This window comes from Salvelinus sp. IW2-2015, linkage group LG3, assembly GCF_002910315.2.
Source record: "Salvelinus sp. IW2-2015 linkage group LG3, ASM291031v2, whole genome shotgun sequence".
Classification (NCBI taxonomy): Eukaryota; Metazoa; Chordata; class Actinopteri; order Salmoniformes; family Salmonidae; genus Salvelinus; species Salvelinus sp. IW2-2015.
In genome coordinates, this window is record NC_036840.1 from 28,666,470 (window position 1) to 28,686,193 (window position 19,724).

The window sequence follows — 19,724 nt, forward strand, 5'->3', positions numbered from 1 at the left end:
TCCCTTCCATTTTGAAAGCTGGGGGCTTAATTGTCTTTATCCCTTGTCCATCATGGAACTATACAGCCAGGCAACGGCTGTACTAAAGGGTTTAGGAGAGAAAAGGAAGGGAGGAAGAGAAAGAAAAGAAGAGTAAGAAATGTTGGGGTTTGAATGAGCTCACATTCTTTTTTTTGGTTGTACTAAATAAGTTACCTGGGAGAAAAAGGGAAGGGAGGAGAGCTGGAGCGTGGGTGGGTTGACTGTGGAAACGTGGCACCCATGCAGATGAGACTTATCTTCGTAGTCCATGTGTGCACCGGGCCCTCAACTGCCAGTCCCGAAGCATTGACTAACTGTCAGCTCCGTCTTCTCCTCTTCCCGGATTGGAAAAGACCACGGCGCTTTCATTTAGCAAGCGGTGAAAAAAGAGGAGAGTAGGAGGTTTTGTTGTTTGTTTTTCTCTCCGTGAGGTTGAGGAGAGAGGTGGGGAGAAGGCGTTTTTCAAAGCCAAACTCTATCTCTCAAGTTCACGGTAGATAGCGGAAATGCTCTTTTTGGAATCATCGTTACATTCAAGAGTAAGATAACAATTGACACAGTGATTCAACAAGTAGGCCGCCATTTTGTGTTGATAGATGACATAAAAGGCACACAATGGCAAAGCTTAAACGAAAAACACAGTATAGACTGTTTGCCTGGGTAGTGCCTGAGTAAAAAAACTTACCCTGTAGTTGTGTGCTTTTAGTTTGAAAGAACTCAGTCAGGATTAAGTGTTGTTTATTGTCAAAACAACTGAAGGTATTGAGTCGGACTAGCAGGGGTCTAAACCTCTAAGCACTACCATAGTGGGACTTCACCTTTCACAGTACCTGCTAGTGGATGGACTAACATTATTGATCCCTCTGAAGCTAAAGCCACTGTTTTGTGTCACTCATTGGGTTTTCCCTGTGTGTCGTACAACCAAGGTTAATCACTCTCCACACACAGACCACACACACACACACACACACACAGAGATCATCATCATTCTAATCCCTTTCCCTCCTCTTTCCAAGGTATCCCTGGAAGTGATTACATCAACTCCAACTACATTGACGGCTACAGGAAGCAGAATGCGTACATCGCCACGCAGGGCTCGCTGCCTGAGACGTTTGGCGACTTCTGGAGGATGATCTGGGAACAGCGGAGTGCCAACATCGTCATGATGACCAAGCTGGAGGAGAGATCCAGGGTAAGCACAGATCTGGGATCAGCCCTATGGGATCCATTATTGTTCATTTGATTGTCATGCTCTGAGTAGAATGTGTCTTTAGCAGAGGTCTAGGTCTATTGCACAGATCCACATTACTCAACCCTGACATTAGTCACAGTCGAAGAAACAACATTTAGTAATTCTCCAAATTTCAATATATGGCACACATGTCATATTATTGGATTTGTAAACTAGAAAAAGTCAGGCACTGAAATGTGTAACTATGCCATTGTTATATGTTCTACCTCAGGCGTTTACATTTTAATATCAGTGTACATGGTCTGTAAAGCAAGTATACCGGAAAATAATTAAGAGATTCCAGATATACTTGTCAGATGCAAAATAGGTACAATTCAATGTGCCTGTTTTCCATTGTTTACTTCCAAGCTTTACATTATACCTTAACTCATGGCTCCTCCATTTTCTTTGACCTGCCCGTTCTTCCTTTCATTCTGTGTTCCTATTTCTTTGTGTATTTTGTGTCATGTTCCTTCAGATTCCCTAATATTTATATTCTAAGGCAAGACATCTTGCATTCTGTTGCCAATGGATGTCACTCACTCCTTTCTTTGCCACCACATGAGTTTTCCTTTTGTTCTTTATAGTATTAGTGCTGCTATACCGTTATTGTAGTTAGTCGCATGGCCACTAGGCTAGCCAGCAGCACTGCTTTAAAGGGACAATCTGCAGTTGCTACATCCATTTTTATTAAACTTTGAAATGAATAATACATACCCATTGATTGTTGAAGAATTTAACAAACACATGCCTCATTAGCTGAGTTCAATAGTCGTACCCCGTCAGAACACAAAATATGAGCTGGTTTTGATCCTTTCTTTGTAAACAATGTAATTGTAAACAAACACTGTAGAGCCTAAAAAACATGGTTAAAACTATAATTTTTTTATGGATAGTCAGTGCTCTGTCTATGAATTTGAGAGTGGTTACATGTGTGGTTACAGCCCCATCCCTCAGCTATTTACCAAAATAGTTGTGGGGTGATCGCTTAGTTATTGTCTGAACTGCTAAACGACAATACTGTAATGAAGGTTTGAATGGCAGATTGCCCCTTTAAGCTATAGCTGAATTTGTCGCTAATGCTAAAATGTCAGTCGCTCGGCACAAGAACCAAGCACACAGCACTTTTTACTCTTTCAAGGTTAAAAGACACACTTGTGTCTGACACTGCAAGGTCTCTTATGTATGTTTGAAATCACAAAGAAACAAAGACTGCATGGTCTCCACAAGTTGCAAGGTCGCTACTTACACACAATTCCTTCTCTAAAGATCTGTATTAACTTGTTCAGGTTTCTCAAAAGGAGAACAATTCAATGTGTTCTACCTGACATTTCACTGTATTACATGGTAGAACTCAATGAATAGATGTCGTGAGTGGATTGCTTTCACTATTCGCTAGCCTATATTGTAGACCCGAGAGCATGTTTTGATGTCTGGTTCTAGTTGTCTGTTGTGAATACACACAAAAGCTGCCTTATAGAACTCTGTCAAGCTTTAGCAGCTTGTTTGACATAATTTTGATTATTTAATATGCTTCATTGTGTAGCTAACATCCTTTGGATGATTGGTTCGAAACAACTGAATCTCTCTCGGTATATTGCCCGTATCCCAAGGATGGACATTGACTCGGAGCAGATGTTCTCATACACTATATACAGTGGGGAGAACAAGTATTTGATACACTGCCGATTTTGCAGGTTTTCCTACTTACAAAGCATGTAGAGGTCTGTAATTTTTATCATAGGTACACTTCAACTGTGAGAGACGGAATCTAAAACAAAAATCCAGAAAATCACATTGTATGATTTTTAAGTAATTAATTTGCATTTTATTGCATGACATAAGTATTTGATCACCTACCAACCAGTAAGAATTCAGCTTCTCACAGACCTGTTAGTTTTTCTTTAAGAAGCCCTCCTGTTCTCCACTCAATACCTGTATTAACTGCACCTGTTTGAACTCGTTACCTGTATAAAAGACACCTGTCCACACACTCAATCAAACAGACTCCAACCTCTCCACAATGGCCAAGACCAGAGAAGCTGGTGTAAGGACATCAGGGATAAAATTGTAGACCTGCACAAGGCTGGGATGGGCTACAGGACAATAGGCAAGCAGCTTGTGAGAAGGCAACAACTGTTGGCGCAATTATTAGAAGATAGAAGAAAATAGAAGAAGTTCAAGATGATGGTCAATCACCCTCGGTCTGGGGCTCCATGCAAGATCTCACCTCGTGGGGCATCAATGATCATGAGGAAGGTGAGGGATCAGCCCAGAACTACACGGCAGGACCTGGTCAATGACCTGAAGAGAGCTGGGACCACAGTCTCAAAGAAAACCATAGTAACACACTACGCCGTCATGGATTAAAATCCTGCAGCGCACACAAGGTCCCCCTGCTCAAGCAGGCGCATGTCCAGGCCCGTCTGAAGTTTGCCAATGACCATCTGGATGATCCAGAGGAGGAATGGGAGAAGGTCATGTGGTCTGATGATTCAAAAATAGAGCTTTTTTGGTCTAAACTCCACTCGCCGTGTTTGGAGGAAGAAGAAGGATGAGTACAACCCAAGAACACCATCCCAACCGTGAAGCATGGAGGTGGAAACATCATTCTTTGTGGGATGCTTTTCTGCAAAGGGGACAGGACGACTGCACCGTATTGAGGGGAGGATGGATGGGGCCATGTATTGCGAGATCTTAGCCAACAACCTCCTTCCCTCAGTAAGAGCATTGATGATGGGTCGTGGCTGGGTCTTCCAGCATGACAACGACCCGAAACACACAGCCAGGGCAACTAAGGAGTGGCTCCGTAAGAAGTATCTCAAGGTCCTGGAGTGGCCTAGCCAGTCTCCAGACCTAAACCCAATAGAAAATCTTGGAGGGAGCTGAAAGTCCGTATTGCCCAGCGACAGCCCCGAAACCTGAAGGATCTGGAGAAGGTCTGTATGGAGGAGTGGGCCAAAATCCCTGCTGCAGTGTGTGCAAACCTGGTCAAGAACTACAGGAAACGTATGATCTCTGTAATTGCAAACAAAGGATTCTGTACCAAATATTAAGTTCTGCTTTTCTGATGTATCAAATACTTATGTCATGCAATAAAATGCTAATTAATTACTTAAAAATCATACAATGTGATTTTCTGGATTTTTGTTTTAGATTCCGTCTCTCACAGTTGAAGTGTACCTATGATAAAAATTACAGACCTCTACATGCTTTTTAAGTAGGAAAATCTGCAAAATCGGCAGTGTATCAAATACTTGTTCTCCCCACTGTATACAAAGGTTTGTGGACATCCCTTCAAATTAGTGGATTTGTCTATTTCAGCCACACCCATTGCTGACAGGTGTATAAAATGGATCACACAGCCATGCAGTCTCCATAGACAAGCATTGGCAGTAGAATGGTCTTACTGAAGGCACTGTTATAGGATGCCACCTTTCCAACAAGTCAGTTCATACATTTTTTTGCCCTGATAGAGCTGCCCCAGTCAACTGTAAGTGCTGTTATTGTGAAGTGGAAACGTCTAGGAGCAACAACGGCTCAGCCGCGAAGTGGTAGGCCACACAAGCTGACAGAATGCGACCGCCAAGTGCTGTCCTCAGTTGCAACACTCACTACCGAGTTCCAAACTGCCTCTGGAAGCAACGTAAGCACAATAACTGTTCATCAGGAGCTTCAAGAAATGGGTTTCCATGGCTGAGCAGCCACACACAAGCCTAAGATCACCATGCGCAATGCCAAGCATCGTCTGGAGTGGTGTAAAGCTCGCCGCCATTGGAGTCTGAAGCAGTGGAAACGCGTTCTCTGGAGTGATGAATCACACTTCACCATCTGGCAGTCCGACGGAAGAATCAGGGTTTGGCAGATGTCAGGAGAACGCTACCTGCCCTATGCATAGTGCCAACTGTAAAGTTTGGTGGAGGAGGAATAATTGTCTGGGGCTGTTTTTTATGGTTCAGGCTCGGCCTCTTAGTTCCAGTGAAGGGAAATCTTAACGCTACAGCATACAATGGCAGGCCTAATCGCCCAACATCAGTAACCCGACCTCACTAATGGTCTTGTGGGTGAATGGAAGAAAGTCCCCGCAGAAATGTTCCAACATCTAGTGGAAAGCCTTCCTAGAAGAGTGGAGGCTGTTATAGCAGCAAAGGGGGGGGGCCAACCCCATATTAATGCCAATGATTTTGGAATGAGATGTTCGACGGGTAGGTATCCACATACTTTTGGTCATGTAGTGTATTTTTTACTTGGTTGTTCTCATCCCAAATACTTTCCTAAAGTTGTGGAAATGTATATTTAATTTAAAAAAATAATCTTTAGATGATTGAAATTGTGTATCCTTACTGCACCACGTAAGAGGGTTTCGAGACATCTTTTCTGTTGATTATACACTGATAATAAAAATAATCTATTCTCAGTTGAGTTTCAGCAGCAGTATATTACCTTCCACTGTATGTAAGATGAGGGTAGTATAGTGTATGAGGTAAGGCATCTGCATGAAGACTCTTTGAGTTCACCGTGCTTCCCTTTTGCAGCGAAACGACAATACTGTAATGGAGGTTGTGTTTTATTGCCTGTTTGCTGGACAACAAAAATGCTATAACCATAATAAACGTTTGCCTGTAATGTGATTGGAAAACTGCAGTTAAGATTGTAATTATAGAACCTGTCAGGCTAATAAATAGCACAGTCGGGCTTGAGTGGAACGTCTTAGCTGGGCCTGTTCTCCTCCATTGTGAAATCACACAAGTCAGCACAGCAGCGTAGGAAAGACTCAGCAGCCTCGCTCCGCTCTTTGCCTCGCCTTGACTTTCCTTCATGAAGCTGGATGAGCATGCGTCAGTCATGTCTATTAGGATCTGTATAGTTCTATCTCAAGACAGTCGTTCAGAGAGTTAGAGGACAGAAATGGAGCATTGAGGATCAGATCACATCAGATCAGAACTTTGTCATACTGTTGTTAGGGATGTGTAGCAGGGGGAGTCCTGCCCATTGAAACTGAGGGGGGCACAGGCCCTCTAAGTTTAACTTTTTGTACACTGAAAATATAGAAGATATCGTTTATTTGACATACTTCAAACAAAGTAGTTGCATCATGCCTCTATTTGTTGGAACCTGGCTAGAGACAGAGTTGTTCGAAGTTTTGACCAAACCACTTATTTTCTCTCCATTTCAGGTGAAATGTGACCAGTACTGGCCCACTAGAGGGACGGAGACCTACGGCCTCATCCAGGTGACACTGTTGGACACGGTGGAGCTGGCCACATACTGCGTCAGGACATTTGCACTTTATAAAGTACGTTTTATTTCTTATTATTAATTTAACCGTTAACTTTATTTCACCCGGAAGTCAGACACCAAATTCCGGTCTGTACCAAGAACTCAGAGAACTAACACAGTCCAACCATTTCCTAGAGTAAAGTCTATTAAACTGAGTTAAACTGAGAACCATAGCCACGGGCCAGTAGCTTTACTCTATTCCCCTGACATCATTGGTGCAGCGTCTTTGAGATGTTATAAAAATCTTTTAAAAAACTGGACCACACCTCCTGTCCACTAAAGGCATTGAAGTATTATTGACAGACTTTTCCTCTGTCTATCAGAATGGCTCCAGTGAGAAAAGAGAGGTGAGACAGTTCCAGTTCACGGCCTGGCCGGACCACGGGGTACCCGAGCACCCCACTCCGTTCCTGGCCTTCCTCAGACGGGTCAAAGCCTGTAACCCCCCAGACGCAGGGCCGATGGTGGTACATTGCAGGTAAGCAAGGCTCCTGATTTTGCTATCACAGGCTATGTTAGCCTGCTGAGCTAAGGACTTCTGGTCTCAGACAAGGTTACTCGTCATTCAAGCGCTGTTCACTGAATCACAGGTGTAGATCAAGACACAGAGGGAGAGAGAAAGAGGCAAGGAAGAGAGAGCAAAAAAAGAGGAGGAGGGTAGGAGGAATGACAGGACTAGATGACATGAGCTGCATATCACCGACTGAGAGCCAGAGGGAGTCCTCCTTCTAGCTTTGCCCAATGTTTCTTTTTTCTTCTTGATTTAAAGGTATTTACGACAACAGAGTAAGAATTACCGATGTCAGTGCCCTTGGCGAAACTTAAACATCCCTTCTCCACACACACACACACACACACACACACACACACACACACACACACACACACACACACACACACACACACACACACACACACACACACACACACACACCCACACACACACACACACACACACACACACACACACACACACACACACACACACACACACACACACACACACACACACACACACACACACACACACACACACACACACACACAAACCTGTCCTCCCCACACTAACATGCCGGCATCAGAGGTCCACGAGCATCCAGCTTATCCCTGGGGTTATTACAAAACACTAAAGCACTTATTTCACACCCCGAATGAGAAGGAGGACCAAACTCCAGACAAAAAAGAGTGTCGGGAATGCAGCTGTCTGCATCTCCTCAGACTGGGGATTTATACTGTAGGAGGCTCTGCAGTGTGTGTGAATGCGTGTGCGTGTCGGGGTGAGAGAGAGAGAGAGACAGACCAAGAGATAGATAAAGGCAGAGAGAGGAGGACATAGGAAATGGAACTGAAATAGAGCGAGCGAGAAGATACAAATTTATGTCGGGGAAAAAAATACAAAAAAAGGGGATTACCAAATCATTTTAATGACCACATGCTGGAGTTAATTAGACCTAGTCGCAGAATCATTATAAATTGAAAAATCCCAACTTTTTTTTATGGCGAAGCAGAATGCAGGAATTAATGTCACTCTGCAGATGGGGCTTTTAATTCCTTGCCACTGCATCAGATAAAGAGAGTGCAGAGCTTCAAATCCTTATGGAAGTGTCTCGCAGTGTCTCCCAGATCCCCCAATGCTTTGTCAGACCACCATTTTGAAAATATGATTTTCCCCCCTAATTTAAAAAATACCTCCCACTAGCCACCAATCCACTGCTTTTAAGTTTGTGTGAAGTAGTAAACGAGTGCACACTTCAAAATAAAATAGATATTATTGGGACACACACCCTTATATTTTAGGATATATATATATATTTTAACCTTTATTTAACTAGGCAAGTCAGTTAAGAACAAATTCTTATTTACAATGACGGCCTACACCGGCCAAACCCGGACGACGCTGGGCCAATTGTGCGCCACCCTATGGGACTCCCAATCACAGACGGTTGTGATACAGACGCTGCGCCACTCAGACCGCTGCGCCACTCGGGAGCATAGAGAGTTTAAGAGATGGCTGGTCCATCATGTCCTCTATCTTGCTAGGATGTTGATGTTGACAGACCATTTGCAAGTCTAAACAAAAGCCGTTGATTGTTTTGTGGTGTATAATTAACTGTATTGTACAGACCTCTGAGCTTTTCGTAAATTAGCTGGTCAGGCTATTGCTAGCAAACCAACAGGCCTTTTACCCTTCTCCCTGTAAGAAGTCAGTATTGCAACAGACTCAGACTGACCAAAGAGAGAGTCATAGTCAGTGTGGTGTGGGTGTGACCCAATCCCATAGAAACATGTATAGTTTTCACACAACACAAACACGTGTACCATGAGTGTCATTTCTTTTGATGGTTTGTTTAAAATATTTTCCCTAGAGACTTTCTCTCAAACATGCATCGACACACAAAAACGTACACAAAACACACGTACAATCATTTGATCTGTAATGACCCCTAGAGTCGAGGGAACAGAATTCATTTGACAAACACACACAACACACAAACAATCGTTTCATCTGTAATGGCCCCTAGAGTCGAGGGAACAGAATTCATTTGACAAACACACACAACACACAAACAATCGTTTCATCTGTAATGGCCTTTGGAGTAGAAGGAGCAGAATTAAAGTCTGACCAAAGTGGACCGTGTCTCAAGACCTGCAATCGATTTAGTTGCTTTGTCGTCACGCCCCGAGAAAGAGACGCCAATTTACCCAGGCTTCAACGGGACTTGCCTTGTGAAAACGTGACATCGTTGTCAATGAGATGAGGTTAAGTGGTTGGTGTTCTGTTTTTAACATTGGCTTGTGCTTTGCGTCTTTTATTAATTGAAAATGGCCGCCTTTTGTTGAAGACTTCACTGTTAGTGTATGGCAATTAGGAGCATTAGGGGTTTGAGTTGAATTTGTTTTTGATAATGAGTGATAAAGAGACAAAATAATTCAGTTGGATTATCATTATATTACAATTTATTCAATTTGATGTTGTAGGACATCTCACTGTATGATATACCCATTGCCATCACAGTGTGTTAAAAGTTCACTTTATGGCCAAGTTCTTTAGTCAAATGATTGACTAATGTGAGGTTGCTCAGTTTACAGTCTGAAGGTTGTTAGGTATTTGTTCGATAACATCTCAAGTTCTGTTGCCAACCTTCAATAAAGCGTCAGAGAAATTGTAATGTCCTACAACACAGGATCAGAGTAACCTGTCCCTATATTTCAACAGAATGCTTAATGTTGCACGTGCAGAACATTCCCCCCAAGGAGCAGTGAAGAAGGATATTATTACAAGTACATCCATGTGTTCCCACTGAAGAACTCTCTCTTTTCCCTTCTCTCTCTTTCCTTCCATTTTCCCTTCTCTCTCTTTCCTTCCCTTCTTCTCTTTCCATCCCTTCTTCTCTTTCCTTCTTCTCTTTCCTTCCCTTTTCCCTTCTTCTCTTTCCTTCCCTTTTCCCTTCTTCTCTTTCCTTCCCTTTTCCCTTCTTCTTCTCTCTCTCTCTCTCTCTCTCTCTCGGCATACCTCTTTTCTCTCTCTCCTATATGTCTGTCTTTGTTTCTCTCTCTCTTTCTCCCTCTCATAGGGTGAGGTCATTGTTTCTTGTGTGTGTGGGTGTTTGGGGGGGGGGTCCACCCCCACGGAGTAGTAAAATAGGTTCTGTGTCTCAACAGTTCGATGCTTTTCTTGGTAACCCACAGGGTCGAGGACCGTTGTGCTCCTATTGGAACTGGGGCCGTTGAGGCATCATGTGCGCACAGGGAGAGGTCACAACAGATTAATAAGCACCACGTGTTTAATTCTGGGTTTCCCAGGACATAGACATATCTGATATTGGCAGAAAGCTTAAATTCTTGTTCATCTAACTGCACTGCCAAATTTACAGTAGCTATTACAGTGACATAATACCATGCTATTATTTGAGGAGAGGGCACAATTTTGAACATGAAAAGTTATTAATAAACAAATTAGGCACATTTGGGCAGTCTTGATACAAACTTTTGAACAGAAATTCAATGGTTCATTGGATCAGTCTAAAACTTTGCACATACACTGATGCCATCTAGTGGCCAAAATCTAAATTGCACCTGTGCTGGAATAATACATTATGGCCTTTCCCTTGCATTTCAAAGATGATGGTGCAAAAAATAATACAAAATAAAGTTTTTTCCCACTTTGTATTATCTTTTACCAGATCTATTGTGTTATATTCTCCTACATTCCTATCAAATTTCCACAAACTGCAAAGTGTTTCCTTTCAAATGGTAGCAAGAATATGCATATCCTTGCTTCAAGGCCTGAGCTACAGGCAGTTAGATTTGGGTAATGTAATTTTAGGCGAACATTTAAAAAAAGGGGGCAGATCCCTAAAGGAAAGGTTCACCCATTTTGAATGTTATATTGTTTCTGTGCATCACTGACTGATGTTCTATCGATTCCCTGGGTCATTTCATGTTTTCATGTGTATCTAAGTTATTGGCGTTCAAGCAGGCAGAAATCTGGCCGGTTATTGACGTAGAACTGTGATAAAGTTGCTCTCACTACACTGAAAGTGGGAATACGACTTTTAGATCGCAAAATGTCTATCATACATGTCACATTTCAGTACTGGCCTATGTCATAACTTTGTAGGATGTCTTCTATCGAATGAGCCATTGATCTTATTTTTGTGATATTTCTACCTTGAGAAATGTGTAATTTAATGGAGGGGTGCATTGCATGGTGCCGTTGCCAGAGATATTATAGAAAGGGGATAGGAATCCAATGAATGAAGGAACATATAACGCCCCACCCAGCAAATTGTCGCGTTCACTTTGTCATGCTACGTCACACGGTTGCTAAGCTAATTGTCACGCAATCCTTTCTTCGAAGTCAGTGTATATAGCAAGAAAGGTGCCAATTTTCCTCATAAGTATGTAATGTCACGATTCCAAAGATATACGAAACTACAAATAGCTAATTAATTATCTCACATCTTGGAAAATATTTGTAAAATGTTGTACTTCTTGTTGACGAAATTTGTGCTAATGTTGGGTTTTTGAGCTAGTGCCCAATAGACTCCCATTCACTCATTGAAGGAGAGCGCTCCTTGTTCCAGAATCGCCCAGATAGCACCGCACGGCCAATTGCCGTAGCATGGGCAGCGTTTCTCATCTCCTCAAAAGTATATCTGCCGTTGCGAATGTTAGACTCCACTCTGTGAGGCACATCGATCTGCAGATTGAACATGGTGAGATTGAAGATTCCTTAGTGCAGTTTTTTAGGTGATTTTACAGCTAACTAGCTACGTTACATGCTGATATTGTCTTTGTTAATATCGTGTGTAGCTACGTTTGCTAGCTAGCTAGCCAGCAGCCAGCCCATAGAGAGAGCATTGCGGATTTTGTAGTCGACTTGAGCTGCAACAGATTTCCACAATGATTTTCCATATTGCTACTATAATGCCAAAATTAAACATTTGTTCACAAAAAATATTGTTCTCACATATTAGTGTTATTTAACACTGTAAATGAAAGGAATGAGTGATTTTGGGTTGATTTTTCCATTAAGAATGAGAATGAATGTTTCTCATGCATCAGACATACTCTTTGGAGGTTGTTTGATTCATACTCTATACAGTGAGGAGAACAAGTATTTGATACACTGCCGATTTTGCAGGTTTTCCTACTTACAAAGCATGTAGAGGTCTGTCATTTTTATCATAGGTACACTTCAACTGTGAGAGACGGAATCTAAAACAAAAATCCAGAAAATCACATTGTATGATTTTTAAATAATTAATTTGCATTTTATTGCATGACATAAGTATTTGATCACCTACCAACCAGTAAGAATTCCGGCTCTCACAGACCTGTTAGTTTTTCTTTAAGAAGACCTCTGTTCTCCACTCATTACCTTGTATTAACTGCACCTGTTTGAACTCGTTACCTGTATAAAAGACACCTGTACCACTCAATCAAACAGATTCCAACCTCTCCACAATGGCCAAGACCAGAGAGCTGTGTAAGGACATCAGGGATAAAATTGTAGACCTGCACAAGGCTGGGGATGGGCTACAGGACAATAGGCAGCAGCTTGTGAGAAGGAAACAACTGTTGGCGCAATTATTAGAAAATGGAAAGAAGTTCAAGATGACGGCAATCATCTCTCGGTCTGGGGCTCCATGCAAGATTTCACCTCGTGGGGCATCAATGATCATGAGGAAGGTGAGGGATCAGCCCAGAACTACACGGCAGGACCTGGTCAATGACCTGAAGAGAGCTGGGACCACAGTCTCAAAGAAAACCATTAGTAACACACTACGCCGTCATGGATTAAAATCCTGCAGCGCACGCAAGGTCCCCCTGCTTAAGCCAGTGCATGTCCAGGCCCGTCTGAAGTTTGCCAATGACCATCTGGATGATCCAGAGGAGGAATGGGAGAAGGTCATGTGGTCTGATGAGACAAAAATATAGCTTTTTGGTCTAACTCCACTCGCCGTGTTTGGAGGAAGAAGAAGTATGAGTACAACCCCAAGAACACCATCCCAACCGTGAAGCATGGAGGTGGAAACATCATTCTTTGGGGATGCTTTTCTGCAAAGGGGACAGGACGACTGCACCGTATTGAGGGGAGGATGGATGGGGCCATGTATCGCGAGATCTTGGCCAACAACCTCCTTCCCTCAGTAAGAGCATTGAAGATGGGTCGTGGCTGGGTCTTCCAGCATGACAACGACACGAAGCACACAGCATGGCAACTAAGGAGTGGCTCCGTAAGAAGCATCTCAAGGTCCTGGAGTGGCCTAGCCAGTCTCCAGACCTGAACCCAATAGAAAATCTTTGGAGGGAGCTGAAAGTCCGTATTGCCCAGCGACAGCCCCGAAACTGAAGGATCTGGAGAAGATCTGTAGGGAGAGTGGGCCAAAATCCCTGCTGCAGTGTGTGCAAACCTAGTCAAGAACTACAGGAAACGTATGATCTCTGTAATTGCAAACAAAGGTTTCTGTACCAAATATTAAGTTCTGCTTTTCTGATGTATCAAATACTTATGTCATGCAATAAAATGCAAATTAATTACTTAAAAATCATACAATGTGATTTTCTGGGGATTTTTTTGTTTTAGATTCCGTCTCTCATAGTTGAAGTGTACCTATGATAAAAATTACAGACCTCTACATGCTTTGTAAGTAGGAAAACCTGCAAAATCGGCAGTGTACCAAATACTTGTTCTCCCCACTGTATATGAATGTCTACCACGTCTAGTCCAACAGGTCGATCTCCAAGGCATTCCTAGTCGATCGTCAAACATTTCTGTAAAAAAACAGAACAATAAAGCCTTGCGTTCATATTTGTATTTATTCGGCTCGCTCTGTTGATGGTAGGTGCACTTGATTCAGCTGTCCTGCGCGCCGGTTAGGCGAAGTGTTCCGGCAGGCCCGGAGAGCAAATCAAGTGCACTATAGGCCTGGCCTGACGCTGGCCAATCGGATGGCTTAGGTTACCGTGTCTGCAGTAACGTAGCATGCGTAAAGGAAAGTTAAAGAAAAGTTAATACTGTGAGATTTAAAAAATAAAATAAAATAAAACATGACTAGGGTGACCAAAAATGTCTTACTCAACACTGTCAACAGTTTTTATTCAACACATTTATACGCCATAAAATGCACCTTCTTCCTACGTCTACTGGTGCTACAACCAGCACTGCTGCTGTAATGAATGATTAGGAAACTGTATCGATAGGCTTGCACTGTTGTTATTAGCGGCTTGGGTCTTTTTTAATATCGAGGAATATTTCACTTTCACTGTTCAACAACATGAATTTCTGCATGAGGCAGGAATAATGCGGTGTTACTTGAGTTTCACTATCAACTTGAACATGGTGTCCCTTTTTGGTCAGTTTCAGCAGAGGGTGGAGAGCTGTTGAGAGGCATACCCTCAGATTGCTGCTCTCTCCCTCCGCTGACTGACCATCAGATGCAGGCACCATCAATCCAGTAAAATAAAAATGAAAAGCAAATTATTTTAATGTATTCTCACTCTGCTGTGCCTCGCATGTAATATAAAAACTGATCTATTACTAGTGTGATCATATAGTCTACCTCAAATTTTTGAATATATATTTTTTAAATGGCCCGAACAGAGGGCAATTCAAGCAAACATAATATGCGGTGATAATGTATTGGGCATATAACCTACTAAACAAACCTCATTGCTTAAGTACTGTTTTTAATAGGGTAATGTTGCAGAGGCTTAGGTTCCGTTTTTTTAAGTCAAGTAAAAAATAAAATCTGAGTGGTAGATCTCGGGCTCGTATTTTGAGTCAGAAAGTGATCTTGACTCACAAAAGGGTTGGTGACCACTGGTCTAGTCTATCAGCACCGACAGTAGTTCAAAGTTCATGTTAGAGTGGTGTCTCAAATGAAGAGGAGGAAGGAGTAAACATTTGTCTGAAGGAAAGAAGTCTAGTCTTCTGCAAGGCCGTTGGAAGTCTGTGTCTGTCTGTCTGACCTTGCTGCATCATCGCACAATGAAATGGAGTATTCTCCTTGAGGCACTTTGAGCAGCGAGACTGCGGTCGTGTCTCAGACATCACGTGATGGGTTAAAAATGTGTCATTGGCTGCGTCTGAAATGGCGCTTTATAATGCACTGCTTTTGACAAGGGCCCGTAGGGGATAGGATGCCATTTTGAACACAGCCAGTGTCTCCTTTTGAGGTTGTGGAGAACAATGTAAGCTTACTGCAGAAGGGTGAATAGACACACATTTTCCTTTATACATAGAATCCTGTGTTGCTATGATTGTGCCTCTGATGCAACTGCTTTGCCATTCAGACAGTCTCTTGTATTTAGTGCTGATACGCTAAAAGTCATGCTAAATAGAAGGGCAGCATTTTGATACAAACTGTAAATGTGAAGATAATTGCATAGTCTTTCTGTGGTCGCCTTAATACGCCTTCATAAGCTAGAGAGTTTGCATGACCGAACTAGATTTGGTGACAATAAAACATGTAATTGCTTTTACTGTTGTGCAGGCTTTATCTACTCTGGGTCCAGTTACAGCTGTTTTTAACAGTGTACAATCCCCCCATTTCCCACACTCTGAAAAAACCCTGAAACCACTTTAGCCTGCCGCTGATGTATGCGGACGTCCAAAGCAGCTGGCCGCCCCTGTCGGAGCAGCCAGAGACAGGTCGTTAGTGCTGGGGGGAACGTGGAAAACAGGTCCAGAATCAGGGCCAGCCAGCCCCTATAACCGCCAAACGTAAAGAACCTCTCAATCTCTTGCTCTCTACCTCTCTCTCCCGCACTCTCTCTATCTCTCTCTCTATCTCTCTCTCGACCGATAACGGAAGAGGCGAGCCAAGTGGCTATGTCACCCCTCCTCCCTTCTCCTCCTCTTCTTCCTCCACCTTCCCATCTTTCTGGCTCGACGCTGTCACTCTGTCACTTGCTTGCTCACAGGTCATCACTCTCCGGCGTTTGGGACTGGACTGTAAAGCGGTGAAGGATTGGAAACAGCTGTGGCTGGGGTAGAAAATGTCTCGCGCTTGCCGTGTTTTCTCCCCCCGCCGTGCTGCTCCTTAAACCCTGGATGTGATTCATATCCCCAAATATTCCTGAGAACATTTCACACACAATATTTCAGATACACACACACACACACACAAACCAATCTCTTCTCAAGAAGCTCAGCAACACCCGTGAGCCTCTGGTAACTACAGTTGAAGTTGGAAGTTTACAAACACTTTGGTTGGAGTCATTAGAACTCGTTCTTCAACCACTCCACAAATGTATTGTTAACACACTATAGTTTTGCCAAGTCGGTTAGGACATCTACTTTGTGCATGACACAAGTAATTTTTCCAACAATTGTTTACAGACAGATTATTTCACTTATAATTCACTGTATCACAATTCCAGTGGGTCAGAAGTTGACATACTCTAAATTGACTGTGCCTTTCAACAGCTTGGAAAATTCCAGAAAATATGTCATGGCTTTAAAAGCTTCTGATAGGCTAATTGACATCATTTGAGTCAATTGGAGGTGTACCTGTGGATGTATTTCAAGGCCTACCTTCAAACTCAGTGCCTCTTTGCTTGACATCATGGGAAAATCCAAAGAAATCAGCCAAGACCTCATAAAAAAAGATTGTAGACCTCCACAAGTCTGGTTCATCCTTGGAAGCAATTTCCAAACCCCTGAAGGTACCACGTTCATCTGTACAAACAATAGTACGCAAGTATAAACACCATGGGACCACGCAGCCGCCATACCGCTCAGGAAGGAGACGCGTTCTTTCTCCTAGAGATGAACGTACTTTGGTGCGAAAAGTGCAAATCAATCCCAGAACAACAGCAAAGGACCTTGTGAAGATGCTGGAGGAAGCAGGTACAAAGTATCTATATCCACAGTAAAACGAGTCCTATATCGACATAATCTGAAAGGCCGCTCAGCAAGGAAGAAGCAACTGCTCCAAACCTGCCAGACTACGGTTTGCAACTGCACATGGGGACAAAGATCATACTTTTTGGAGAAATGTCCTCTGGTCTGTTGAAACAAAAATAGAACTGTTTGGCCATAATGTCCATCGTTATGTTTGGAGGAAAAATGGGGAGGCTTGCAAGCCGAAGAACACCATCCCAACCGTGAAGCACGGGGGTGGCAGCATCATGTTGTGGGGGTGCTTTGCTGTAGGAGGGACTGGTGCACTTCACAAAATAGATGGCATCATGAGAAAGGAAATTTATGTGGATATTTTGAAGCAACATCTCAAGACATCAGTCAGGAAGTTAAAACTTGGTCGCAAATGGGTCTTCCAAATGGACAATGACCCCAAGCATACTTCCAAAGTTATGGCAAATAGCTTAAGGACAACAAAGTCAAGGTATTGGAGTGGCCTTCATAAAGCCCTGACCTCACTCCTATAGAAAATTTGTGGGCAGAACTGAAAAAGCGTGTGCGAGTAAGGAGGCCTACAAACCTGGCTCAGTTAAATCATTTGAAGGTAATGCTACCAAATACCAATTGAGTGTATGTAAACTTCTGACCCACTGGGAATGTGCTGAAATAAATAAAAGCTGAAATAAATCATTCGCTCTACTATTATTCTGACATTTCACTTTCTTAAAATAAAGTGGTGATCTTAACTGACCTAAGACAGGGAATTTTTACGAGGATTAAATGTCAGGAATTGTGAAAAAATGAGTTTAATTGCATTTGGCTAAGGTGTATGTAAACTTCCGACTTCAACTGTACCTTAATTAAGAGTCGCAACAAAGCCTGTGTCAAAACACGTCCCCAAATCAATCAGGGAACGTCGGCCATTTTAAACGCAAGCACATAATGTTTTGCAGCGACAAATGACTCCCGTATGTGTCTTAATTCTCTCTCCCATGCCGCCTCCGCTGCACCACGGCACATTAACCAGACTTAGGCCCCGGAGACTATCTTAACTCAGTCGTGAATTTTTTTTTTCTCCCTTTTTTCCCCTTTGTATGAATGAAAAACAAATGCTCTATCAGGGGAAGAAAGGCAGGGGAGCGTGGCTCGCACCTCGTAGCCATGTCGACTTAATGAGTTGAATAACCTATTTACTTTAGAGCAGCCAGCCAAGGACTGTCTTGTCATTGCTCGGCTGGGGGACACAAGAGCTTGTCAGGGGGACTGGAGTTCATACTCCTCAACAATGCCATTGTGAAGAAAATCAAATAAATACTGTCAAAAAAATAACCTCACTATGAAAGTTAAGACGGGGAAGTGGCAAAAATGTTTGTGTTCAAAACGTATTTGGCGTGGTAAAGAAAAATAGCATAATATGAAAATTAGACATCCTCAGCTGTCTGTCCTTGTCATTAAGTTTATGCTGCTATCTATTCTGAAAAGAACTGAAACATTAGCGACACATTTTCCCTCTTTTCCTTTGACATTTTTTTCTGGCTCTAATGTGACAATGTGCCGATGGGATTCTTAATGAAGAGGCCTGCTTTTCAGTGCCTTCTTGAAAGCCATTAGGTGCTTTTAACACATTGCGCTAAGCTAATGGCAGTAATTGAAGTCAGCTGCTCTACTCTCTTACAAAGATACCCGGCAAATTTACCCGCATCTCAGTGACACAGTGAAAAAAGTGAAGCGCATTTGTTTGTATGGGTGTGTGTGCCATGTTTGTGATGTTTGTGTGTTTTGTGTGTGCCATGTGTGTGTGTGTGTGTGCACCATGTTTGTGTGTGTGTGAGAGCCATGTTTGTGTATTTGTGCCATGTTTGTGATTTGTGTGTGTGCCATGTTTGTGTGCCTTGTGTGTGATTTGTGTGTGTGCCATGTTTTTGTGCCTTGTGTGTGATTTTGCGTGTGTGTGTGAAGTCCCCACATGAATAGTAAACAAACAAACATTTGACCAACTGAGGACATTTTGTTGGTCCCCACAAGGTCAAATGCTATTTCTAGGGGGTTTAGGGTTAAGGTTAGGATTAGTGTTAGGGTTAGGAGCTAGGGTTAGTTTTAGGTTTAGGAGCTAGGGTTAGGGTTAAGGTTCGTTTTTTGGGTTAAGGTTAAGGTTAGGTTTAGGGTAAAAGTATGGGTTCAAGTTAGGGTTAGGGGTTATGGAAAATTGGATTTGTATGGGACTGAATTTTGTGTCCCCACAAGGTTAGCTGTACAAGACTGTGTGTGTGTGTGTTTGTGCTTTTTGACACTTCAGATAGAGGTTAAATTGAAATGTAAAATTTAATTAAATAGTGATTAGCTCAGATCAGGTTGGAGAGGACTGTAGGTGGAGGATGCTCTGTGATTGCAGTGCCAGCAGAGAGCCACAATGCAGACTGCAGACTAGCCCGGATTCACAAAACGTACGAAAAATTACTATTCTTCAATAAAGTTTTTGGAAATGTTCTTACGTTTTTTTCCTATGTTTCTTACTAAGAAATTTGACTTTCAAAAATATTGTTATTGGATTTCTTCTTGGAAATGTTCTTAATTCCAAGATACAGTGCCTTCTGAAAAATATTTACACCCCTTGACTTTTTACACATTTTGTTGTGTTACAAGGTGTAATTCAAATGGATTTAATTGTAATTTGTTGTTAACGATCTACACAAAATACTCTGTCAAAGTGGAAGAAAATTTGTAAAAAATCTATGAAAATAAATCACTAATAATGTTATCTTGAATAGATAAGTATTCAACCACATGAGTCAATACAAGTTAGAATCACCTTTGGCAGCG

General features: G+C 42.4%; 1 protein-coding gene across 19 annotated transcripts in view; it reads left to right on the forward strand.

Annotated features, from left to right (window-relative positions):
* Positions 1-19,724, forward strand: part of LOC111954133 (receptor-type tyrosine-protein phosphatase delta) — a 612,441-nt gene that overhangs the window by 584,810 nt on the left and 7,907 nt on the right. For all 19 annotated transcript variants that reach the window (XM_070435959.1, XM_070435960.1, XM_070435968.1 and 16 more), the window contains 3 exons: positions 1,038-1,213; positions 6,429-6,548; positions 6,856-7,010. In XM_070435959.1, coding sequence (XP_070292060.1) covers positions 1,038-1,213; positions 6,429-6,548; positions 6,856-7,010 — 451 coding nt within the window. The remainder of the gene's footprint in view (positions 1-1,037; positions 1,214-6,428; positions 6,549-6,855; positions 7,011-19,724) is intronic.